This window comes from Phocoena phocoena, chromosome 3 (assembly GCF_963924675.1).
Source record: "Phocoena phocoena chromosome 3, mPhoPho1.1, whole genome shotgun sequence".
In the NCBI taxonomy this organism is placed as follows: domain Eukaryota; kingdom Metazoa; phylum Chordata; class Mammalia; order Artiodactyla; family Phocoenidae; genus Phocoena; species Phocoena phocoena.
Genome location: NC_089221.1, coordinates 53,914,910 through 53,940,615, shown reverse-complemented (window position 1 = coordinate 53,940,615; position 25,706 = coordinate 53,914,910). Strand labels below are relative to the sequence as shown.

The window sequence follows — 25,706 nt, the reverse complement described above, 5'->3', positions numbered from 1 at the left end:
TCAGCAAGTGCTGTCTTACAATATAAAACAATCCACCAGGAAGGAAAACTGCAACAAAAAACAAACAAAAAGATCCCCCTCAGCACTAAAATGATTGGACAAATTCTACATATTCCATGGTATACAAAATTTAAATAAGGCTTAGCAAAAGTAAAAAGGACAGTCACATTCAAGCACCAAATAGCTCCAACAAGTCTTTTTGTTACAAAAATGCTGCTCTTTATTAATACAGTATTTTTTTTTGCATACAAATAAAGAGATCATGTTATGAAATGTATGGAGCTACTTGATGCATCAGAAATGAATGTGAAACCCAGGAACTTGCTAAAAACAGCAAGCTTCATCTACAACATAAGGCCCCAGCTATGTATTAAAATGTATCTGATGTCCTGATTATTCCTTAAAATATATGCTATGATGCCAAAATCCACAACCCCACCCCGTCCCCCGACTTTTCCTCAAAAAAGCAAATTGAAAACCTCTTCCAATGCCCGATGCTTATGACTCAACCTAAGTTCTAGCAGATTTGTGTGCGGCCAGCAACTTTCCTTTATGTTCAACAGCAGGGCTGGTGCAGAACTACTATAAAATGTGTGCTTCTTAGACTAGTGACTCATAGCATAAAGGCCTGAGTTTAAGAGCATGAAAAGGAAAAGCGAGAGAACAGAAAGGGAAAGCAAAAGAACAGAAATAAGTCGACATGTGTTTATAGCCCCCGCTCTACCTATGGTGAGGAGTTGACATACACACCCACAGACAAGGACAACTGGCCTTTCAGACAGCTGGGCCCAGGATCAAAATGGCTATTAGGATGACCATGAAATGAAATGAAAATGGCTAGCTCCATCTGTTGTGGCCATTTCTGATGGAGGAGGATTCCAAATGCAGTGATTCGAGTAGTTCTTTAGATCTGGAAGTATAGGTAGCCAGATAGAGTACTATCAAAATCACTCGTTAAAAATACACATGAAGGCTTACAATCTAGGGTATTTGGGGCTTTCTTTCACCTTCAACTCGACTTAGAATGTTTTAACGTAGAAAAATGTAGCCTTGAAATATTCTTTTCAACCACAGACCAGAACACGTGGGTGGATGTGTATATACACGAATATGGGTGTATCTATACTTTTACATATACCCAGGTTTAACCCTTTTGCTTCGTTACTGCATTATGATCAGTGGTAGAGCGAAAATCTTATTAAAAAAAAAGTTGCAGTAAATGATGCCATCAGCAGCAAAGTATCGACTCTATATCCCCCAAACCAAACACATTGCTAGGTATTTACAGAGAAAATCGTTTTCCTCAACAATCCGCAACCTCAACCTCAACCAAAAAGATTTTTTGTTTTTTTATTTTTATTTTTTTTGTACAAACACTATCTGGTAACAGTTTACCGGTTCCAATTGGGAAGGCATTTGGAAGAAGGTCCCTTCTTTTCCTGTTTCTTCTCTCCCCCTTCTTCGGTGAGGCTCCAGGCTCTGCCTGGGGGGGTTCCCACAGTGCTGGTTTCCAAGGTAGTCAAGATGCAGTTACACACGCAGGCTGGGTGCCCCAGTCCCGCCAGGGGCCTGCCCCATCACAAGGCCTTTTTGTGCGGGCTGTCGCGCAAACTCTCTTTCCCCCGCCTCTGTCGCACCCCGGAGTCCTTCTCAGAAGGAAGGGCGATGGGGCGCTCCACACTTGGAGCGGGGAACGGCTTGGTCACCTCTCTGCCCACATTCTGCTTCCTAGTCTGAGCTGGCTGGGCGGGGGCCAGCTCTTTCCCTTTGGTTTCTCCCGCGGTGGCTGCTCCTGAGAGGACCCTGTCCCGGTGGCTGGCGCCCTCCCCCACGCCTGGGTTGGGGTGATAGGATTCCAGAGTGATGGCTGAGCTGCGGAAGGATGGCAAGGAGTCGCTCTTTGTCATTTGGGTTCTGCCATCCCCCCCAGGCAGGGGCTTTCGATGGTCCCTGCTGCTGGAGGCTGGGGGCTCAGCTGTGGCCCTGCCGGCCTTGGCAGAGAAGGTGTCGCTGCAGGTTGTAGAAGTCTCTGGAACTACTGATCTAGCCTCGGGAAAGCCAGAGGAGTAGCTCAGAGACTTCTCGGGGAGGGCAGTGCAGCGGAAAGAGCTCTGCGCCGTGGCCGAGGGCGACCGTTTCATGCCACTGGGCTTGCCCGCCTCCGTCAGTGGCTTCTGGGAACCGGGCCCTTTCCCCTTGGCCTCCGGCCAGCCCTTCCCGGCGGCTGCTGCCGGCCTCTCCCTGCCCTTGGGCCCAGCCTCACCTTGCACACGGGAAAGGCTGGCCCCCGGCTTCCCGCTGTCCACAGGGGAGTAAAGTGCTTCGGTGCATTTCTTGCCTTCAGACTTCCCGGCGTCAGCGCTGGCAGCCGGCGGACTCAGGCTCCTGTCGGTCTGTTTGCACAGAGGGGGATAATCTTTCACAGTGGATGGTTCGGGGGCCTTTGGAGATGGGTTTTGCCTTTCCCCTACAGTGGGAAGTTTCTGGTCCACCGACTCACTGGCCCCTAGGGGTCCTTGCCATGGTGGATGTGCGGGCTTCTCCAGTGCCTCTGGGGGATGCCCACTGCTGGTGGGTCTCAGCTTGGTGTCTAGAGGACCCCATCCCATGTGTAGGGGGACTGAGGGCCCACTTGCTCCCTGGCCAATCACATCGCGGGCTGTGTTCTGGGGACCTGGGAGGGCAGGGAATTCCTCTGACACACCCTTACTGCTGCCCTTCCTCTCTTTGCCAGGGGTCTGAGCACCAGGCTCTTTGCCCACTGCAGCCTCAATGCTCAGCTTCTGGGAGAAGAGGGGCCGGTCTGGGTGCTTAGACTTTGGAGGGTCTGTGTCGGGGCCAGACCTGGGCTTGTGGCTGCTGCTTTCACAGAGCACGGCAGTGGGCTTGGGAGGGTCATGGAGGCCCAGGATTGAGTGTGTAGCGCAGGGCTTGCTCCCAGGCAGAGAGCCAGCAGGGTAGCTTTGTTGAGTGTAATGCTGCTGAGCGGCCAGGCGAGGGAGCTCTTTGGTGGTAGGTAGGGGCTGAGAGCTACTGCTGAGGTGATGCTTCTGCAGGGGCTGTTCTTTCCTTTCCCGTTCCTTGGGACCATCTTTCTGCACAGATCCGAAACCGGGGAGCTTTTCACTCTTCTCACTCTCTGTCCCGGGTGGCTCCAGAGACCACCTGGCAGAAGCGGATGCCAGCTTAGATTCCGGGCCAATCCTTCCCTTGCCCAGCTCCCTCTCACAAGGAGTCACTGCCGAGTGCAAAGAGGGGTCTTCTCTGGCCAGTGGCCTCACCTCATCTCGGCCGTCTTTGGGGTTTGTTTTCCCACAAGGCCCGCATGCTTTCTCCAAGGCCTGGGTCTGGGTGGAGACATCTGGGCGGGTCCTCCCCACAGCGGGGAGGGGTTTGGAGTTGTCACTGGATTTAGCAGCTTCTCGTGGATACGGCTCCTTGGAGGGGTCTCTGCGGATGTCGGCCCTCAAAGTCAACCGCTCACTTCTGGCTGTGGAAGGGCCCCTTTCGGACGACTCCCTCCCGCTAGGCTTCTCCCTCAAGGGGGCACCTTCGGGTGGGAGCGGGCTGCGCAATCTAGACGGGTCAGCACCTTGGAGGTTCTGCCCCAGGAGGGGAAGGAGCTTAACATCGGGCCTGTGGTCTTGGTGTTGGCTGGGGCTGCCCTCTCCCCGCTGGGGATGGCTCTCCACGATGGTCACCGGGGTCCTGGCTGCATGGGAAACCTTCCTGTCCAGCTTCAGCTCTGGGTCAGGCAGGGGTGATGCCGGTGAGCCCTGCAGACCCCGGCTGGGTGGTGGGAACCGAGGCTCGAGCAGGTAGGATTTGTTCACCTTGAAGCTGGCAGGGGAGGACTCCCTCTGACCCGCAGTTTCACCCTTCCTCCCCACGCTGCCGGCGGGAGCCTGTGGCACAGGGGGCCCTACGTCACTGCCTGGGCTGGGGCTCTGGGCAGGCTCTGGTGAAGGCAGCTCCGTCTTGGAGGCCTGCGGTCCAGACAGAAGGGCAATATCCAAAGTGCCCTCAATGGGCTTCAGGCATGACACAGACCGCCCTTCCAGCTTATACTCGGAGGGGCTTTTCCGGACAGGCGACTCTGGAGCAGCTAAGCCCGGCTTCTCCGCTCCGCTGTCCACCCGGCCAGAAAGGGCCTTGAGAGGGACAAAGGAGACGGTGCTGAGCGGAGCCACGTGGCCGCTGATGAATGGCGTGCGGCTCTCGGAGGCCGGCTGGGCCTCCTGCTGCCCCCCGGCCGGTCGGCTCGCGCTCCCCGGCAGGCCCTCCTGGACACCAGATGTCATCTTGGGCTTGAGCACAGGGCAGGGGCCATCATCTTTGTCTTCAAGGGACATCTTCTTTCTGAGGTAATCGATGTTGGCCAGCTTGCTGTCTAACTTCTCACACCGGGGACCCTCCTTGGCCTGCGGGGCCTTCTCCGTGTACTCACCCTTCCCAGAGGTGGGCCTGTGGGTGGCGTGACAGAGACCGTCTTGGAGGGTGCTGTGAGCCGAGGCTCGTTTGAGGTCACTGGTGCCCTGGCTGTGGTCCCCGGGAGCTGCTGCCCCCCCCGAGGTGACAGCCTCGCTGGCCCGCACACTGGCCTGTTTGTGGAGAGCATCTTTCAGCAGGCTGCCCGGGGCCTGGGCCTCCTGCGCGGCTGCTTTGTTTTCAAAATGATTTGACCTTTCCGAAGCCTTTGGATAGATTTTCTTCTCTCTGTCTTCTAGCCTAAAAGCAGAGAGGTTTTCCACATCATTGCCAAGTGCATGGGGTTTCTGGCGGGATTCCTGTTTCTCTGGGAGCCCGTCGGGTTTCTTCACCACCACCTTGGCCTTCAACTTCTCTCGGTCCAGCTCGTCCACAGACTCCTGTCGGCCCAGCTTCCGGGACACGGGGCGTTTCAGGCAGCCTTGCTCCACAGGCCTGGCCCGGCTGAGGGCAGGCGCGTCGCACACGTTCTCCTCCAGGCTCTGCAAGGTCACCTCCCGCTGGGACTGCTCCCGCGGCGGCACCTCCTCCTGGGTGACCTCCAGGCTGTGCTTGCGGGAGCACAGGTGCTTCTTGTCACTGCCGTAGGAGGGAGAGAGCTTCTCCTCCGACTGCACGCGCTTGAGCAGCGGGGACCGCGGGGGCTCTGCGCTCTTGGGCCTCACGATGTGTCTGACGATGGTCGGGGGGGAGTGCATTTTGCTGGGAAAGGCTTGAGAGATCTTGGAGTTGCCAAGTGAATGTCCCAACAGAGGGGACGGTGACCGCTGAGGGGAGGTGGGCTGTGGAGTTGGAGAGGGTGTCCGGGCCAGCGGGGAGAGCGGGATGCTGCCCGCTGACTTACGTCTTCCTGACCGGTATCGCTGCCCGCTGAGTTTGGGGGCCAGGCCGTGGAGAGTGCTGGGCCGGATGTGTCCTGACCCTGCTGGGGAGTTGGGGGCACTAGAGCTTGGGGAGCTGCTCTGGGAGGAGTTAGTACCTGTGGGTGGAAAACAGGATGCTGTGAGCAACGGCCACTTTCCCTTTGCTTTCCATGCTTCCAGACCTAGCTGTTTTAGATAAGGTCAGGTAAAGGTCAGCAAATTGTCTTAGCATCTAAGTCTAGTGAATAAATGGTTTTCAGATAAACCTCCCCACACCAAGGGTTAACCCAGTACTTCCTGTCTTTTTTAATGGACCGAACAGCTGTATCTTCTGACCTTCCTATAAATCCTGTTCTCTGTCAATTACAACCTCAACCTTCTTTCCTTAAGCAGGAATAAGCCTCTCTTCCAGGATCTCAGATGGTGACCCCTCAACTCTTGAGAGGCAAGGAGACTCACTCACCGGATGGGAAGTCGGGAGTGGAGCGGTAGCTGGGAGTAGGGGATCGGGGAGACAAGCTGTGAGTGGGGGACCCCGGGAGGCTCTCCCCTGATGACAGGGATCTGTTCAAGCAGGAGAAACTTCGGCTGGTGTGGAGTAAAGGAGAAGGCTGCTTGGCTAGTTTTTTGAAAAGGGATCTTCTCCTAGAGTGAAAACAGAAGAAAACTGATCAGATTCTACATTCAAAACCACTCCTCCTACCCATAGCACCAGTGCATTCAGTGCACGCCCCTGTGCCAGAGACGGTGATAGGATGATGGCAGATCCTTTTAAAGAGAAGGATCCCACTTTTATATTCAAAACTTTTTTATGACTTAGAAAGGAAGAGGTTTTGATAATACACAATGGAAGCTCTCTTCTCTTAATTTCAAGCACTTTAAGAAGAGCTGTGAAAATAGGAAAAATATATAATAAATATACATTCATTTATTTATATGTCAGGTTTCTGAGGACACGGTTTTTTGCCTGAAAGCTTCTGAGTACATAGCCTCAAACACACTGACACAATTTAATTAATTAAGAGATAATACAGAGTAAATCCCTGGAAGAAAAACCATCATCTTGGATATAGAATTCTTTGATGGTGATACACTGGGTAGAGGTTTTATCTCTGAGGGGCTGTTTGCTGTGCTTATTCCATTGTGAGCTCTTGAATATTCCTAATGACTGTGCACGCTGTACATTTACACAGAAAAACCGAGCAAGGTGAAATGAAGCTTATCACATCAGCAGGGCAGGAGACACCAGGCTGCAGCACAAGCAAATGTGTAGTTAGTGTCCCACGAGCACATCTGAAAGCTAAAAGCACAGCTTCAGGTGGCTTCGAAGTGCAGGTGCCTGTACAGAGTTCCTGCATCCCCAGGTAGTTTACACTCTGCTACCCCTTGAACCAAGTGTGTTCTGTATGACCTGAACCACCATTAAAATATAAAGCTCACATTAAAAAAAAAGGAGGATCTCAAAATGTGTGTGTGTGTGTGCGTGTGTGTGCGCGTGTGTGTGTAATTTTAATCACAGTAATACACGTACTTGGGTTAAAAAAATCAAATAGTTGGTAATGAAAAATAGCAACTCCGTGCTCTGCCTTTTTCCCAATCCCCAGAGAAACCACTTTCTAGTCTTTTAGCTGTTTCTTTTCCTATTTGTCTGCATATTGCTATGAAATGTACTTATGCTGTTTTTCCATTTTAGAAATTATCTGTTGATTTCCTACCACAAAAAATGAGAATTACGCTCTTATACAACTGCTTCCACCTTCTAACCGAAAACACTTCCCTGTTTCTATTCCTCTTAGTAGCGCTAAACCAAAATTTTTGGTTAGAAAAAAAAGGCTGGTGTTTTCTTTATTTTACATGATAAATACTGTTCACAGCTTGGCCATAATTCTATTTTCCTTCCTTGTATAACTCTGTCTTTCCTGGAATCAATAATCATTCCTTTCTCATTTGCTTATTTTTCTTTTCTATCATCAAAAATCCTCATAATGTGATCCAACACACCATATCCAAGTGGGCAAAGTAGGGCTGCTGTGGCATGGTGCAGTGAGCACATCTAGACAACTGCCTGGCAAGAAATATCCTCACCAGAAACACACACATACACACACCTTGCCAGTGCCTGCACGGGGCACAAAATGGTACTCACGGTGCCTCTCACAGTGCAAACGTGTAGCCAGGTTAGGCTTTCAGTCAGTAAAACAAAGCCTTTTTATTTCTAGGCTTATTTGGATGCTTTAAAGATCTAGTTATCTTCAAACATCTGGCATTAAAAAATAGCAACTGGGGCTCCCCTGGTGGCGCAGTGGTTGAGAGTCCACCTGCCGATGCGGGGGACGCGGGTTCGTGCCCCAGTCCGGGAAGATCCCACATGCCGCGGAGCAGCTGGGCCCGTGAGCCATCGCCGCTGAGCCTGCGTGTCTGGAGCCTGTGCTCCGCAACGGGAGAGGCCACAGCAGTGAGAGGCCTGTGTGCCGCAAAAAAAAAAAAAAAAAAAAAAAAAAGCAACTGTTTGTTTTTAGATAATGTAAAGGACGTTATTAAATACAGATATAATGCTAAAAACTGCCTGAAGTTTCAGTTCCTCAAATCTAACTCAACTGAAATGAAGTCTAGAGGCTTAAGAAAAGGCAAAGGGCTTTTCATGGTTCTCACACATGAGAAGAAGCAATATAAATTCTTCTACACTGTAACTACATATGTCTTTTCACTATGAAAAAGAATGCTGTTACGAAAGAATATAAATGCTAATGTATAAATACATGTGAACCACGGGGCAACATTTCTCACAGAGAAATGGATCCTTCTCATATGCAAGCATTTACATTAAGCAAGGAGTAAATGTCGCTCAGTGTGGGAATGCACCAAACCCATGAAGAGGACGGCTCTAACTCACCTTTCCAGACTTTCCTTCTTCTTGGATTTCTTGCTCCGCCTTACCATCCGGCTCTTATAGCTGTTTCTCCTGGCTGGCCCCGTCTTGATTGATGTGTTCTCAAATGGGGTGGTCGTGATCGACACCTTATTTCCACTCTATAAAAATATGATGTGGTATTAAAGCGAAACGCTGTGATGAAACAAGACCAGAACAGAGATAGGAGAGCCAAAGACAAAGAAAAGATCCATAAGGACGGACATACAAAAGGCTTCCATGTGTCAATGACCCTTCAAGCAGTGAAGTCCTGACAAACTCGGTGGAAAAAAAATGTGAGGTTTCCTTAAGAGGGTGGGATCTGGAACTCCACAGAGCTGAGTTCAAATCTGAGCCTGTGACCTGAGCACTTGCTTTCCATCTAACAGGAGAGTCACACTTATCTCATAGGGCTCGTCTGAAGATCAAGGAGATAGAGTCTGTAAAGCCTTTAGCACTGAGGGTGACACATGGAAAGGACTCTATAAATCACAGTTATCCTCATCCATATGTATTAAGTATAAAGATGCCCAGGGGCTCTCTAGAAATCATAAAAAAAAATCATAAAGCAGCAAAACTGAATGAGACTTTTATTTTAAATTATTTTTAAAGGTTCCTTTTCTACCACCAGAAAACCTGTCAGCAGGCAGAGCTGGGAAGTTCATGCCAGCAGGTATGAAACAGCCTCTGTTTTGCCAGGTCAGGCATGGTGAGGTGATTCCTGGTGGGTTTCTGTGTCCTACCACTTGAACCTGGGACAGGGGCTGGCTGGGCAGGCCCTGGGGATGGATTTGAGAGCAGAGTTAGAGGGCAAGCTGAGGTGTGCCCTGAGCAAGTGGGCAGGACCCACCCCCTTCACTCCCATATCAATGACCTCTTCTTGAATTTCTTAATAACCAGGAGAGAAACATGTCCTTTCAGAGTCACAGATGGCCCCGATTACCTTAAGAAGACAAGAAGCATACGGAGAAGGGCCTTTTAAGAGGCCTATGCCTGGAAGATGCCTAGCAACTCAGCTCTAAGTGGTATTAAGAGATGGGGAGTTGAGTATGATGGGGGCTGGGGACTGGAAAAACAGAGATTGTTTTAATATCAACATCCACCTTCCCTCCCAACTTGGGAAGTAATACGTGCCATTAGAAGAAAAGAGTAAAGCATATATATATATGTATAAAAAATCACTGAGGAGCTTACCACCCAGCTAACGTTGGTAACATTTCTGTATATTTCCTGCTGGTCTCTTATCAGGCATGTAGAAAGTATGTATATATATATAGACATACTTTATAAATAATTTAAATCTTAATTAAATTAATGTCATATTTAGTTTTATGTTTTTTGTTCACTTCACATTTCCTAACTTTGAAAAACTTGCCCTTCGTCATTGAATATTCCTTAAGAACATGATTTTTACTGGCTATTTAAAAATATTCCATGAGATGGGTGAATCACAATTTAACTATTTCCCTACAGCTATTGTTTTCTATCTCGCAATTCTTGTAAGGGTTGGAATAAATACCTTTATCTCTAAATCGCTGTCTGAGCCTCTGACATTTCCCTTAGATTACATAATTAGACCCAATACACGCAGCAAAGGGTCTAGGTGGACTTTTCAGCGACTCTCGGTGCCTGGTGATACACTAATTTCCAGAAGGGTTATGTCACCTCATGCTCTTGCCAGCAGTGCACGAGCAGCAGCCATAGAACGGGCTTGTCAGAACTGAATACTAACATTAAACAGATTACTGATTTTACAGGAAAAAGTTATATCAAGTTTTAATCTTTGTTCTTTGGCTATTAACAAAGCTGGACTTTGACTCATTTATTTTCGATGATTTCTACTTCCTTAGAGAACGATTTGTTCATGTCTTACATCCGATTTTGTATCAGAAAGTCTTAGTATTATTGATTTTAGAGTTCTTTACATATTTAAGAACATATAATCCCATACTTAATGTCATAATTGTAAAAAAATATTTTAGGGAAATGAGATTTGAACTTGAACAAGAGAAACAATTTTTCTTCATCCTGAAAGAATAAAGTACATGTTTTATATGCAAATGCCAAAACTTTAAAAATAAACCTTAACCTGATAGTAGAGACTGACATTCAATTTATTCTTTAAACTGAAAATTCAGCTTTGAAGTATGAAAGGCCTACCATTGAAGGTTGTTTGGTATGGGATTTTCTCTTTACAAATTGAGTGAAGCCAGGCTAACTGAGCGAGGCCAGGCTAAAGTTTTAGTTTTTCCTGCATGTCTTAGGGGAAGGAGAGGGGCAACAAACAGGATGGGAGTTCATCTTTCATTGAAGTTCCTTCCGTCCTTTTCTACATCATACACAGAGTGGACACAGAGCCACAATGATCACCGGGGCTGCTAGAGCCCATGAGCCATCTAAGCTTGAATCCACTTCCACCCCTTCTAACACAATTCAGCACTGACTTTTATATCTTTACCTGTAAGAGGCTCACAATGCCACTCAGCATTTTAAAAGCACATTGTGAATATTAAAGCATTTTTCACATATATTCTCTTACTTTATTTTCACAACCAAGTCATGAGGGTTTTTTTTTTTTTTTTTTTAACCCTTTGAGGTAGGAAGGGATTATTATTCTTCGACTAGAGGTAAGGAAAACAGATTCAGAGACACTGAGATTCTTTTTTCCCAAGGTCACAGAGCCCAGTGGGAGAGCCCAAAGCTGGCTCTCCCGCCCCTCACCCCACACTGCCCACTCCTCATGGGCAGGGCATGCCCTGATCCCTTCCATCTCTTCCTCCCAGCAGAGTGCACAGCTTGTACTTAAAGAGTGGTGGTGAGGGAACGAGGCACTGGATCCATATAAGGAATGATCAATGTATCAGACTGTCAAGAAGAAATTTAAAAAATATCGTCAACATTATATGAAAAAAATATAAATGCTGAACATTCCTCACCAGAAAAGTTATGACCAGGGTTTGCTGAATCAGAGCACGTCATTAAGTTCTGTACAAAAGTCCCTTTCCACTATAAAACCAAACCCAGTTTTCTTTTTTTTTGTTTCTACATATGGCTGTTCCCAGATGACAGTTCACTTGACTTATGGAAATACACAAAGAGATAACTTCCCTAAGGGGAAATACAGACACAAAAAAAATGCAGAGTGCAAACATTTGGTTGGAAACGTTAATGATTACAAAAATGGTAAGTAAATGACTGAAAAATATTATAATTTTATGGACAATAGGTGAGAATTGTGGAGACTGCCATCTGGTGGATCCATCGGCTATAGCAAGTGCTGTCAGAACTCGGCACGCTGTGTTTTACTGGGTCTACTGACCTCAACAAATTCTTTTGAAGAAGAAGCAGTCTCTTATTAGGGAAATTCTGCAGGACTGTTTTAAAAAATAACAACGAAATGGGCCCAGAAGATTGTTAAATGTTCTATTAGTTAAGTTTTACTTTAAACTACTGTTGCGATGAGTGCACGGTGGGAGGGAAATTATTTTAAGCTGGCTGAACTGAACACAAAAGCAGAAGTCAGGCTATTCAGTCTCTTCTCTCAGTCTGACTCCACATTAGTTTATCACTTGGCCTTGGGTACTTCACTGAGCTAGACTGTTTTTACATTTCTTTCTCTGCAAGACGCACATGGCGAACAGCACTCTTCCTGCATACGTGTGTCCTTGCCCTGACTCAACCCTCCATGATCCAGCCCCAGCCATCCTGCACACTTCATCCCAGATGCTATGAACTCAGGCTCCAGCCACACTGGTTTACTCATGCACCTCAAGCTCTCTGAGCTTCCTGTCCTCGTGTTTTTAAGCATCTTCTTTATTTTGCCTAGACCGTCCTACACCCTCTTCCCATACACTAAATGTCCACCCATCCTTCACAGCCCTGCACAGAAAATCCCTAACTCTTCACCCCTGCCCACCCTGGTGGAAAGCCCTCTCTCCTTTAGAACCTGGGCAATATTTACAGTTTGTTCCTTTTGTCTGACACTCTGATTATAGCCTAGTATTGCCACTGTTTCCCCTGTGAACGTTGGACTGTATTAACTCAAGTTACTGGCAATCAGAAGACTTCATGTACAGAGCACAGTGGCATGCTGGTTGAAAGCACGGGCTCTGGAGCTGCATTGCCGAGATGCAAATCCTCTTCTGCTCTTTCCTAGCAGATAACCTTGGCTGCTTTGTTAACTTCTCCCTGCTCTAATTTCTTTATCTGTAAAATGGGGACATTTATATTTATAGCACCTATGCACAAGGTATGAGGATTACCTGAGTTTATTCATGTAAAGGCTCTCGATTACCTATTATTCACATGTGTCATTTGTTGTGTGACTCTTCGGTATCTCGCACACTTCTGCACATTTTGGGGGCCCAGCCAATATGTGAGGATGGTAATAACGATGCTATTTGATGGTCCCCATTTTAGTTTCCAGAGGTTCTCCAGAGTTCAGGGAAAGGAAATTTTGAGGCAGGGGCTGGTGATATTTTAGGGCTTCTCTTACGATTGGAGATTTAAACTAACGCTGTCCTAAGAAAGCAACCTGGTTGAATAGAGAGTTTTCTGGATTACGGAGGCTACACTGGGCAGGTAATTATGTGAGCAGGGGATATGACTGGGTCCATGTGGCCTCCACCCCTCACTGCAGTGGCTGGAGAGAGATTTCGGTGCTTTGACAAAGTTCTTTTTTAACAAGCTACTTGCAAGCTGGATGGAGGTGATTAACTCCTTGTGGCAGGAGAGGTTTAAGGCGACGCTGAAGGGGCACATTTACAGGGATTCACAGAGCTGTGGGGAACTGAACCGGACGACAGTGACTTTCTATTTCCTTGTGCATGTAAGTTAGTGCTTCCATAGCAGGCTCATTTTGAAGTTGTGAGGGTAAGTGTGACCAAAGCTGCAGCCATGAAACACGCTTATTAGGTTCACAGTCCGAAAGATAAATAAGTATTGCACGTGTATCTCTAAATATACATACAGCCCTATGTAATGGCTCTTCCACCTTTTTCTAAGGATGCCATGAGATTTTGTGAAGTAGTTTGCAAGTATAAAACATCGTGTAAAAAGCATCTGAGAATACCAAAATACAGCTACCGCCCTGATGGTCCGCCAGTGACGAAGCCATCGGGAGCCCAATAGTATAGGATGCATTTGTGAGAAAGTTGACTAGAGTTAGGGGAACCACCTGTAGGTATGGAGGATAGCAAAGCCCGGCCTCAAGTCCAATGGGGACTGAGGCCAAGACCAAAGTTTCATTAATGCTGTGAACTGATCAACAGCAATAACTTTCCTACAGTCGGCCATTTCACAATGGACCTCTGAATATGCATGCTATTCCTCTAACTGGAACCTAGGCCAGACACTGAATCATTTGAAGAATATACTTGTGTTGGCTGGGGGATGAGAGAAGGAAGAAGAAAAGTCATTTAACTGTACTTACTTTCCAAAGGCTTTGTACACCCACCTACCTGCACTACCTTCCAAATCCTAATTTTCTTTCAAGTTCCAGTTCAGTGCCACTTCTCTGTGATGACTCTCCTCATTCACAGAATCTTCTCTCCCATAAGTACGGGATTCCTCCCCCTGCTGTGGCCCTGGCTAATCAAGCTGAACGTTATCTGCTTGCACACCTCTTCTATATCTCCCATAGTCCTCGAGGGCAAGGACCATACCTGAATTCCTAGGTTGCCAACATCTACCGTGGTACCTGCCTCAGGGCGAGTGCTCTGGAAACAGGCTGAAGGCACCTTGTTTAAATGACACATATGTGTTTATGTTGTGCCTCTCAACAGGCTGCAGGTTCTCTGAGGTCACGGCTCACACCTCTCCCATAGCCCGTTATAGCCCAGCCCTCCCAGTGCTTACAAAAGCCAGAGGTCATCCGTAAACATCTGTTGACTTATAAAATAATCCTACAATTAAAGACTGTATTTTTCATCACAGATAGTCTTCTTTCCTTGAAAAAACTTAAAATCAAACTCAAATTTATCTTTGTTTTAAACAGATCCATATTTGGAGCCATAACTTTATATTCTGTAGTCAGCAGGTGGCAGAGCAAATAACCCAAAAGAAAGGAGAGGATCGGTATAGACTGTCTCTCTCTATCATACTCAGGCTTTTTGTGATCTTTGTACTCCATTGGCTTGAATCAGCTTACATTCCAAGTAGAAACTGATCTACGTTCAAATTCATTTGTACGTATGAAAGGGAAAAGGCCCAATAATCGCTAGAATCCCTTCTTCCATTACCACCTATTTCTATCATTTATAGTGTATGTTATATATTCACAGGTCTACCTTTCAAAAGGAAACCCAACTCTCAGACTCAACCTTCAGATCTGACCTCACAGTTTAATACTACCTTGTCTTCTGCTATATGGAATAAAATTTATTGAAGAAAATCGCCTTTAGGATGAACGATTTCCAAACAGATTTTACTATGTGCGGTACATAAACAAAGAGAACTCTATTTGTAATTTAGGATAAGAAGCAAAATTAAATTAGGAAGTGACTGTGCAGATATACGAACGTGCATTTCATGATATAAAACCAAAAAATTCATGTTATTTTTGCCTTTACATTAAACAGACTACCGAATATTCTCTCAGCAACGAGACTGAGTGTGTATGGATGTGCCATATAGAAGAACTCTAGACCCTGAGCAAAGAACTCTTGGTACTAGTTCTTTCTGGCTACCTCCTTCATCTGGATGGCCATGACATCAAAAAGATAGTACCTTTAGCAGGAGCTCTATAACTTCTGTGTGGACGAGTCCATGCACTGGTTCTCCATTGACGTGTGTGATCAGATCCCCAGCCTTCAGTCCTGCCTGGCAAGCTGGACTTCCTTCTTCTACATTCTAAAGTCCAAGAGGAGAGTATATATATTAATAAGCAAACAAATGACAACCCTGACACCTACTGTTTCTTGTGGCTCAGTGTTCTGAGTTAATCAGCAAACGATCCTGAGCTCCTAAGAGGAAACCAGTAAGACAAGGTTTGCTATTCTTTTTCTGTCATCATCCTAAAATAGGGTAATTTCTATAGCTCCTTAAACAATTTCAGGTGATCTGAGAACGTACTTAAAAAAAAAAAAAAAAGGAAGGCTAGGGAAAAAAAATCTAAGAAAAGAAGAATGAAAGAAGGATAAAAACAGGACTATCTTTGACTGTTTCTACCAGCTTGGTATGCAGAGTGGTTAATCAGATATGAAGACTAACAGAATTATGAGAAAGAATTAACTATTGCCAAATTCAATCCCACCACATAGATAAAGGGCAGGAGTATGAAACAGGTCCCAAATGCCAGCTTAAGAGAAAAATCATTTACTGTTAACTATGCCTCAGCTGACATATTTATTCTCCAGTTTGGCTGGGAACAAAAACTAGCCAGAAAGAGAGACTGTCGTTCTTACCCAAACGATATGATGCACTGTGTAAATGTCGCTGTCTCCCACATACACCCGGATGGCTCGGATGGTGAAACCATAGTTCTTCCCTGAACTGTGGATCACAACGGGCTGGTACGGACTGGCCGAAGCTCCTGAGGAATCTCGGCTGGGAGAGGAATCCCTTGAGGAAGAAGGGTCCGAGGACAGAGAATGGGGAGACATTGGACTTCCCAGTGGAGAAACAGCAAACATATCTGCAACAGAGAAGCCAGTCATCACAGCTCATCCTGGTCCCACAAACTGCTCTCAGGTAGCCCTCACTAGGTAGCCCTGCTGGGATTGGGAGGACAGTCACAATACAAATCCATTCCTTTCTAATAAAGAAGAAATAATATAAAAATATTTATACTGGTAACTAGCATGGTAACTGGTAACTTGACAGAAGCCTGTCAAAGAAATCTCAGAAATGGCTCTTTTTAAACTAACTTTTAAACTCACATTCTGAAGTTACAACTTCTTAGTTCTCTACACAAATTAAAAAACACGCGAAACTTCACTGCTATCGGACTGTGATCTTTTAATGCACTTTCTTTTAATTAAAGAAACAGGAACTTCCCTGGTGGGGCAATGGTTAAGAATCCGCCTGCCAATGCAGGGGACAAGGGTTTGATCCCTAGTTCGGGAAGATCCCACATGCCGCGGAGCAACTAAGCCCGTGTGCCACAACTACTGAGCCCGCATGCTGCAACTACTGAAGCCCACACGCCTAGAAGCCCGTGCTCTGCAACGAGAAAAGCCACCGCAATGAGAAGCCCATGCACCACAATTAAGAGTAGCCCCTGCTCGCTGCAACTAGAGAAAGCTCGCATGCAGCAGCGAAGACCCAATGCAGCCCCCCAAATAAATAAATAAATAAATAAATAAACAAATCATAGGTGCATAAATTTCAGGTATAGCCTCACACAGGGAAGGCTGTATGGACTGTAGTAAAAGATACTCAGGCTCCAAATCTTGCCCTAAATAACGTTAACATGGTTCTTTTCGAAAAAACCTGGCCTGGAAAGCAATTCATCAATTTACCTCTGCTTTTTCATAATATTACTGAACTAGTACCGATTAAATAATTTTGATCAAGAAAACATTGTAATGTTAACTTCTCTATAAAAGAATCATTCCTTATTACTATGATTAGAACTGATTCTCTTCATATATTACCTGTAATTCTAGCAAGGTTTCTGAGAGGATAATGCAGGTGGATAGACAAATTTTAAGAAAAACTCACTTCATATTCTTCAACACCAATACTATTCTGTTTTCCTTGTTTTATGAACAAACACACTTTTAACTTATAGCTCTTATCACTGTTTCATCTATGTGAATCTAAACAGATCCTAACTGGTCATGTGAGATTGCGTGTGCATATGTGTGCGTGTGTGCGTGTGTGTGTGTGAAAAAGAATAACCTACAAAAAGATGCTGAGGCTTAAATGTGAGCTCAGTCAAGGCCAGGCTACAAAGGGCCAGCGCACCTGAAGCCTCCCGGGGTTCGGTGAGTAACATCGTGGCCACAGCAAACTGAAAGTATCCCGACTAACTTTTGCTCTAATGCCTATGTCTGTCCAAAGGAAAACAATTAGCTAAATGTATCACTATCCAAGCTCCTTCACTTTCTGACTTCATGTGGCATCCTGACCCTTTTTTCCTGGCTACCTCTGTCTCATCCAAAGGCCAGGTGAACAGATGCACACCGGTGGGCAGGGAACGTCAACACATGCAAAGGCAGGAAGAAGATAGAGTGGATACACAGATCCAAACTGCTAAAAGAGCCAGGCCCCCGACCCTTTACCTCAGTACATTTTACCTTATCTCCTCCGACTGAAGAACTGACCTACATTCACCAAGATGTGGGCTTTCTCATCAGCTCTCAAAGTGGACTGGACCACATCCCACTTACCTTCCTGACTGCAGCTGCACTGGGGCCATTGCCTTCTGGTTATGAATAGTCACTCAAACTAGGGAGACAGGTGTTTGTTTTATGGTGCTACACAGACATTTCCCAGAAATGAGAATATGCTACAGTGAGCATTACCCCCCAGGGAGCTTTTGTTTTTACCCAATTTCTTTCTGCAGGAATTTGAAATTTCAACAATGTAAACAATCCCTTTTATACATGGTCTGTATTCTTCCAACTGCAAGCCATCTGCGATATAATTCGACTGCCACTTCCACTCTCTTACTGTCATTTGAGTGATAAATCGTAACCACCAGGGTATATATTTTCATCTCAGCCAGTGGAATTACTGTAGACTTTGTGATTAGCAGAGGCAAAACTAGGTTGTGGAAACATACTGCAACTGAACAAAACCATTAATTAAGCCCAGTTTTTTAATATAGGGTAGAAAATAATACCAGTAGGAGGAAGCATAACCCAACAGACAGGGCTGGTAAACCTTGTAATTTCAGTGCTGTCTGTGACTCTGCATCCCCAGAAATGAAAAACTTATGTTCTCTGTGTCGATTTCCTCGTTAATTAGATGAGAAAAACTATACTTAGCTTTCCAACACAGATGCTGTTAACAGCTCCATAAAGGATACAAATGATGCATAGTCTAGGGAAGAAAAATTATTCAGAAGAGGGAAATTTATCACTTAACTTGGGGGGCGTGGGAGAAAAGGAAAGAAAACAAATAAAAGAAATAAGCCTTCGTGGGAAGAGAGCCTGCCTCATCTCCTGCTGCAGAAAGAAGCGAGAAGGAGTAAACCACATATGCCCCTGGGAGCTCTGGAGGTCTTGCAGGGAGACACTCTGGAGGGCTGCGCCAGGACAGCACCCACTACTGTTTCAAGCCATCTTGTATGTCAATCAGCATTGCAAACTGGGGGCGGGGGGTGAACATGCACAAATCACACAATGTCATGCAAGTAGATGTCTCTCTACCTCCCGGGATCATGAGGGACAGAGCACTGGCAGAAAGGGACTTTGTGACTTTCCCCGAGATTTTCTTTTTCTCTGTGCTTTCTAATCGCTGCCGAGCCACGTGAGAAGTGGGTTCACTGGAGGGCTTTGAGGAATTATCTGTACTGTCCACACACTCGCTTCGTCCATTTATCTGATCCAAGTGCTCTGAAAAACTGCCAACTGTACAAAGAAGAAGGGATAAACATGTTCAGGAAAATCTGGGATAGGAGAGGTGGGGAGAGGCGGGGAGAGGGAGAGAGAGAGAGAGAGAGAAGGAAGGACAAACGCTGGGAAACAGACGCCCATGTGGTTCATGAGTCCACGTGGTGTCAGGCAAACATGAAAATCACGTGACCGGTTTGAGAAAAGTGGCACGGAGGAGGAAGAATGAAAGAGGTTTCCGTTCAGATTTCGTTCTACTTGTACACAAGTCCACTAACTCTCAATTGACTCCATTTAACTAGGAGATTACTTTTTAGAATCTGTCTTTTACAACCCTAGTAGAGACAACTCTTCCCCCCGACCCCACCACGAAAGGCCATGAACCAAACATCAGCTCATGAACCGCACAAGTCCCACCGTATGGTATGATCATCCTATGACACAATGATCAGCAGCAGCAGTGCTGTTAATATTGGTTTTTTGCTATGTGGACATCATTTAGTCACTTCGTGGACATTTATACCCATTGTCACCTCCTGCCATCTTTCTAGGCCACACCTCACACTTAGGCTCAGGTTTGTAACTTATGGAAAAGTGCCTAAAGCGTCGCCTTTGACTTCCCACACGGGCTTTCACTCTGAGCTCCTTGTAAATTTCACAGGCCAAGACAAAGGGTATGCTTCACCATGGTACCCAATGGTTCCCTACATCTTCTTGCCTTTAGACTAGACAGTGCCAAATGCTGATCTGCCCTGAAGTTACCGGAAGTGAAAGATTTGTCCCCCTCTAAGCCAGCCATCACACCTTCTTTATTTTTAATTTTATTAATCCTCAGTATACACTGGAGAGTTTTTTTTTTTTTTTTTAAGTTAAAAAATTAGGACTTCCCTCAGCAGAGGAACATAAGAGAACATGTAACCACGTAGAAGGAGGCAGAAATGGAAAATCACTGATACCAGTCTGGTAATTGCACACGCCCAGAGTAAAGAAAGTTCTTTACTCTTGTCAGAAGTAACATGTTGAAAAAAGCCAAGTGACCATCCCTTTTGGTTTCTCCTATTCTTTCTTTCACAGGCTATCAGTTTTCTGGGTTTTTTTTTTTCCTTCTTTTTTTTAATCACTGATAATACATCTTTGTCCAGAAAAAAACAATGCTTATCTTCTTTTTCCTTCTAAATGCTATATTATAAGGCCCCTGTGCTTTAAAAATCATCAACAGTATCACCACATTAAGATATACAATCCACACAGAGAATTTAATACCATTATAAATGATCCTTGGAAAGGCCAACCAGCACCTTTTAAAGTGCTGACCATGACATTCTTTGCCTAGAGAACAGGCTTAATCAGACTTAACTCACATTTCTGTTACAGTGCCATATACACATCATTCGATTGCACGGCAGGTTTGGTCCTAGTTCACAGAGGTGGCACAGACCCACAGGTGGGGTCCAAGCTAAGGGAAGGCTTGGACTTGGGACAGTGGGCTTGGGCACAGCACAGCTCGCGGCCACCTGCTGTGCTGTAGGTACAGGGTAAGATTCACAAACTTCCACGTGACACCCATCTGACCTACTAAGGAAGACGATCTTAAGGCAAATATCAACAACCTTTCTACTTCTATATGCCAAATTCAGTCCCACATAACAGCATATCTATTCTATTCACTCTAAATGAAGAAATCAACTGCTGAGGGACTTGACAAAAACTGCTTCACACATCAAAAAAATCTTATCTCAAAAAACGTTTAGTTTACTTTGGGGTAAGTTACACACTCCCTTCTCCTTTCTAATTTGGCTTGGATAGGATCACGGACAAGCATAAACTGAGAAGCTGAATCTCTTCACAATGAATAATTTGTTGGACGCATTCAAGCACTACACCTAAAACTTCAAGACTTACTTTTCACTGATTCAAATACATTGTAGTCATGAAAAGAGAGACAGGTATAAAGCTGAACTTCCCTAAATGCCAGAGTGTGAATATTCAATGTTCTCTTTTATCATCCCTCCCTCTTGCCTCCGCCATTTCATCCCGCCATCTCATCTCACAGCACTGTATATAAACGTGTGTTTCTTTTCTGCCAGTGGTAGATAATGTCACCTTAATGTTCTGTAAATGTCAAGGATTCTTTCTTTTTGATGGTGGAGCAATATAAAAATCAACAAATTTAATTTTACTACAGTCACGGTTTTCAGATTCCCTAATTACCCTTGGCTGTGAGCAAATCAGCTCATCTCTCTATTCTGTACGGCCCCCAAGGTCTTTGATTAGTTTTAGTGTGTGTATGGGGGAGACAGAGAGAAAGGTGGTTTGAATCTATTAATCATAACGCATAGCAGGATATAGACAGATTGTTCTTTTCATTGTGAAAGTAATCAATCAAATGCTTAGACACCATTCCCCTCCCTTTACCTCCTACCTTTCTGATAGTGAGTAGGCAGAAGAGACCAAGAGATCATAAACAATTCATCATATTAAGAACAAATGTGAAGTAGAGGTAACTCTATTCAGAGTAAATAATAACTAAGAAACAGATGAGAACTTAGTAACCAGAAATATAAAACACTTGACATAACTACATTTGATCTGATTACCAAGATGAACTAAAAATGGTCAGCCATCTTAGACCACTAGCTTGTTTCTACACTACTTCTTCCCTGCTGTTCTCTTGGCTCTCTGATTTAGGACTAGTGGAACTTTCCTACATGGAAACAGAACTGAGGTGAAGAGAGAGAAGGAAAAAACCCAATAGCCTTCTTCCCCATGATCAACTGTAAGCTCATGGGAAGCTACACAGGACCAGACTTTTTAGTGAGGCGGAAATAAACCCAGCCTGTAAAATTGGTAATTTTGAAATGATTCAAAACAAGATGAAAACATGACACCACGAATATTCAGTAAGTTAAAAAAATGTTCATGAAAATTCTTGGAATCACTCATGGTTATCAATATAGCATACTGGATATGGCTTAATGAAAACATTTATCATAGCAACCTTAATCCATATCCATGTTTTTATTTTTTAAGCATAAATACACATTGCTCTGTAGAAGGACATGCTGTGCATACAATTTTTATACACCGAATAATATTTGAAATGCACTTCAAGGACTTGCTCTGAGGGAGGCACAAGGCCGATCATCTAATGAGGACACCTCCGTGATTAAAGGCCCCAAGTAACCATGATACAGTAAGCATTTTAAAAACCTGTGGAGATACTGCTCCTGGTGTCAGGAAGGTTTACTTCACATAAAAGTGACACCATGAAGTGCCCCCATAGGAAAGGCCCAAGCCCCACTCTGTCTCACACACCCGAAGATGTCTTAGGGTTATTTGCGTCAGTTATCCAGAGGCTGGGAAGGCAGCTTGTGTGCAATGGAGTTCTTTCATAGGCGCACGAGACACCGATTTGAACTGTGTCAGTATTCCTGACTCCTCTCTCCCCGCTCCATCCGTGAACCTCACAGAATAAGCATCTTTTTTTTTTTTTCCCTTAAAGAAACTTTATATCCAAGTTACTTTTGAAGTAAAACACTTCAAAAGTATAGATCGAGGTATGAGGTATTTTTTTTTTTTTACCATCATAGATACAAGATGTTTGCCCACCTAATTTCTTGCTTGTCTTCTTTTTTTATACGTCCCTGAGATTCTCATCAGCCTCTGTTTCTAGCCAGCTATGCAAACAGAATAAGCATCTTGCTGCACTGAGGGTCTCACGTGCAGACTGCTTGGTTATCGGGTATAAGTGGTCCCATGACAAAAGCCAACTCCTCCAAAGAAACAACCACCCGTCTCAACAGCAGAAGGAAAACTGGCTTACACGGTACCTTATGGGTGGTGATGTACAACACTGTTGAGGGTAAGTTTGACCATTTGACTGTTTAATAGGGTCGCTTACTTGTAACTCTGAGTTAGATGCAACTTCACAAGGCACGCCTTTGTACCCACGACAGAGAACATGCCCCCTTACTGTGTTCTGACAGCCATCCAAGGACGCCACTGAAACCCAGCAGAGGATGTGAAGGCTCCAGGTGAAGCAAGAAGGACGTGCTGTACAGCCATGCACTAAGGAGGGGTCTGAGACATCTGATCTCAGTTCTGAGGAGCCCATAGCCCAAGCTCAAGGAGTGGGGCCATGGAGAGAGCCTAGTGGCACAAAATGCCCATCATAGCTGCCTGGCTGGGCCAGGCCTGGGACTCCGAGCACCAGCAGTCACTTCTCAATGTGGTGGGTGATGCCGGGATGGCAGGGCCGCGCCCAGGGCCTTACCTGACAAGGTAGAGCTGCTGATGGTGCTGGCCGGAGTGCTGACCTCGGGCTCCTCCCGAGCACTCTCTTCAGGGGGCGGGGCTGGCTTTTCCCGCTGCTCAGGCAGCTCTCTGGGGTGGGGGGCAGCCTCGTCTTGTTCTGCCTCTGCTGAAATAGCCAGTTTGGGAAGCAGGCCAGAACCGACTTTATGTCTGTTGCTTTCAGTATCCGAAGAGTTGGATGTGGATAACTGTTGCCTTCATTAAAAACAAAAACAAAGTCATGCGTCTATACATGCTATGAAACTGTGTTCAAGGTGAATTTTGGAAGAAACCAGGTAAAAATGGAACTGAGGTAGCCTAACCAAGACATGTCGAGGGCAGTGATTCTTACAGTGTGGTGCCCAGACCAACAGAATCAGCATCCCAGGGAACGTGGTAGAAATGCACATTCTCAGCCCCTATCCCAGATCTCCTGGGTCAGCAATCTGCTTGTACAGGCCCCTCCAGAAGATTCGGATGCACACTCACGTTTAAGAGCCACTGTCCTAGTAGCTGCTGTCCGTGATACTTGTTAACAAGACTTTCACATACAATAAAGATGCTAAAAAAATAAAATTAAATTAAATTAATGAAAGAATTTCACATACATTTCAGAATACTCTGAACTCCAGCTTAATGTTTCCGTGGACGGCAAAGCTGTGCTTTTGGTTTTGTCCCCAGGGTCTTCCTTTTCTTCTCCTGGATTCTGAGTACCTCGATCTATACTGTTGAAAACCTGCAAGGCAAATAGTCAGTGCTTATTAATACCTTCTTGAAAGGGATTGTCAGAATAAAAAAAAAAAACAAACAAATCCTGGCAGAACAACCTGAGACTATGACTGAAGTTTGAACTGGGACTGAGTATTCAAAAGGTACTTTCCAATGCTGTTTACTTGAGTCCTGAGGTGAGTGGTCAATGTACAATTTTTTTCCTTTTGGAGTGGGGAGCTATGAATTCACCACCCTCTCACCGTCTCTCACTATGGACTTTGTATCTGCAAACAAAATCCATAGATGCATTGCGGTTTCTAGGCCCGGGATCGATGCACATGTTAGATTACTTTTTAACCGTGAAGTCAATCAGAAAAAGAAAATCACAGAGAAAAAGATTGAATGGCCCCCAGTCAGGGGCGGGAGGGAGAAAAATGAATTGGAATCGAGGGCGAAGAGAAGAATAAATGACCTGTTTCAAAACATGTTGGGGGGAGATGCAGTGCGTTAGGAGTCAGAGGTACTTACTTGTTTGGCTTATAAATCTCACATACAGACAGGCAGCTTCATATGTTGGTACCAGGATTTCTGAAGGGGATCATAGCTTAGGCAAACTGAGATCTCTGCTGTACCACAGGGAAGATGGAAGCTAAAATAGGGAGCTGAGAGCCCAGCCCAGGAAGCGCTCACTACTGCCCAACCCAGTCACTTGTTGCTCTCATGGGAATGGACCTTAGACCTCCTATAATCTCCTGAGATTTGGAGGAAGGTGGCTAAAGAACAGGAGACCGTGGGCAGGGAACAGTTTAGGAGCTGGCTTTGATGGGCCAGAGAACAAGTACTGGGAAACCCCACACTCTGTGTTATCAAAGCTTCTGTCCCGGCTCTGGGCCAGACCTGCACCTTCCCTCCAGGGAAATCCCTACCTCCCCATGTCCTTCCTATAAATGGGGAAGGCAGTGCCGGCCAATTCGCAGATGCACCCTGGGCAGTCACTCAGAAAAAGATACGCAACACTCTAAAATCACTCAGTGCTATAGAAAAGCTACACAATAATCATGCAAGATGCCATGGCAACAGAAAATACATCGCTACTGAAAATAGCAAAAGGAAGGCAGGATGCCCTCTAGGTTCATTTCTATCTTCCTAGGGCCCTGCCCCCCCCATCTCAGGACTATCAGGTGTGTCTTCGTTTTGTTTGTCTTTTAAATCTTACCACTACCAGTGAAAAAGCATCTTTCTCCAATGTGGATTTTATCTTCTACCATTTCCAAAATTCTAGCTTGGCTTTCTACTGCCCCTTTAATATAATAACTTACACTTCCTATCATCGGTTAAGAGACTTTCTCATTCCGCAATCAACTGTCCCCAAGTGTCTGGGCTTATGTCAAGGACCAAGCTTTCTCCTTTGTGTTGTATTCCATGGGACACTAGAAGAGGGCTCTGCATACAATGAGCTCAACGGTTCTTCACTATAAGATGAAAGAAATGGGAGGATGCCTCCAAGGCCCGGCAGCACTGAGCTAGACCACAGCATGTAAATGGTATCAGGTACTCCGATAATGACTATGAACGCAAGTCTCTGCCTCAAAGAAAAAAGATACTAATCTTTGGATCATGAAACAGAGAAATATACCCCAGCAGGGCGGTAGGGACTCTGGATTATCAAGATGGTGGGGTCATTACCCACCCCCCGAAAAAAATCTCAAGCCCCAAAACACTGCATGGGGTTTTTACAATTCTGTGCAGCTGTTTAAGGCAGCAACTATCTGACCAGTAGGAGATTCTCCCAGAGACCTATGTTTATGCCATATTTTACTTACTTTAGAAAACCTATGTGAACATGAGGAAAACTGCCTTATTTCCACAGAAAAGTCTTCGTCATTTGTGTCATCTTCTTCTTCAGTCTCCATATGATGGTACTTCTCTGACCGCGCTGCAGGG

The 25,706-nt window shown here is 45.4% G+C and overlaps 1 protein-coding gene across 5 annotated transcripts in view; it reads right to left on the bottom strand.

Moving 5' to 3' along the window:
• Nucleotides 1-1,577: 1,577 nt before the first annotated feature.
• MAST4 (microtubule associated serine/threonine kinase family member 4) overlaps nucleotides 1,578-25,706 on the bottom strand; it is a 568,007-nt gene continuing 543,878 nt past the window's right edge. For 3 of the 5 annotated variants that reach the window (XM_065873943.1, XM_065873944.1, XM_065873946.1), the window contains 9 exons: nucleotides 25,586-25,698; nucleotides 23,660-23,787; nucleotides 23,032-23,267; nucleotides 18,576-18,776; nucleotides 15,663-15,892; nucleotides 14,986-15,108; nucleotides 8,245-8,381; nucleotides 5,815-5,996; nucleotides 1,578-5,467 (listed from right to left, as the gene is read on the bottom strand). In XM_065873943.1, the coding sequence (XP_065730015.1) occupies nucleotides 1,578-5,467; nucleotides 5,815-5,996; nucleotides 8,245-8,381; nucleotides 14,986-15,108; nucleotides 15,663-15,892; nucleotides 18,576-18,776; nucleotides 23,032-23,267; nucleotides 23,660-23,787; nucleotides 25,586-25,698 (5,240 nt within the window). The remainder of the gene's footprint in view (nucleotides 5,468-5,814; nucleotides 5,997-8,244; nucleotides 8,382-14,985; nucleotides 15,109-15,662; nucleotides 15,893-18,575; nucleotides 18,777-23,031; nucleotides 23,268-23,659; nucleotides 23,788-25,585; nucleotides 25,699-25,706) is intronic. The other 2 variants (XM_065873945.1, XM_065873947.1) reach the window with 1 other exon arrangement.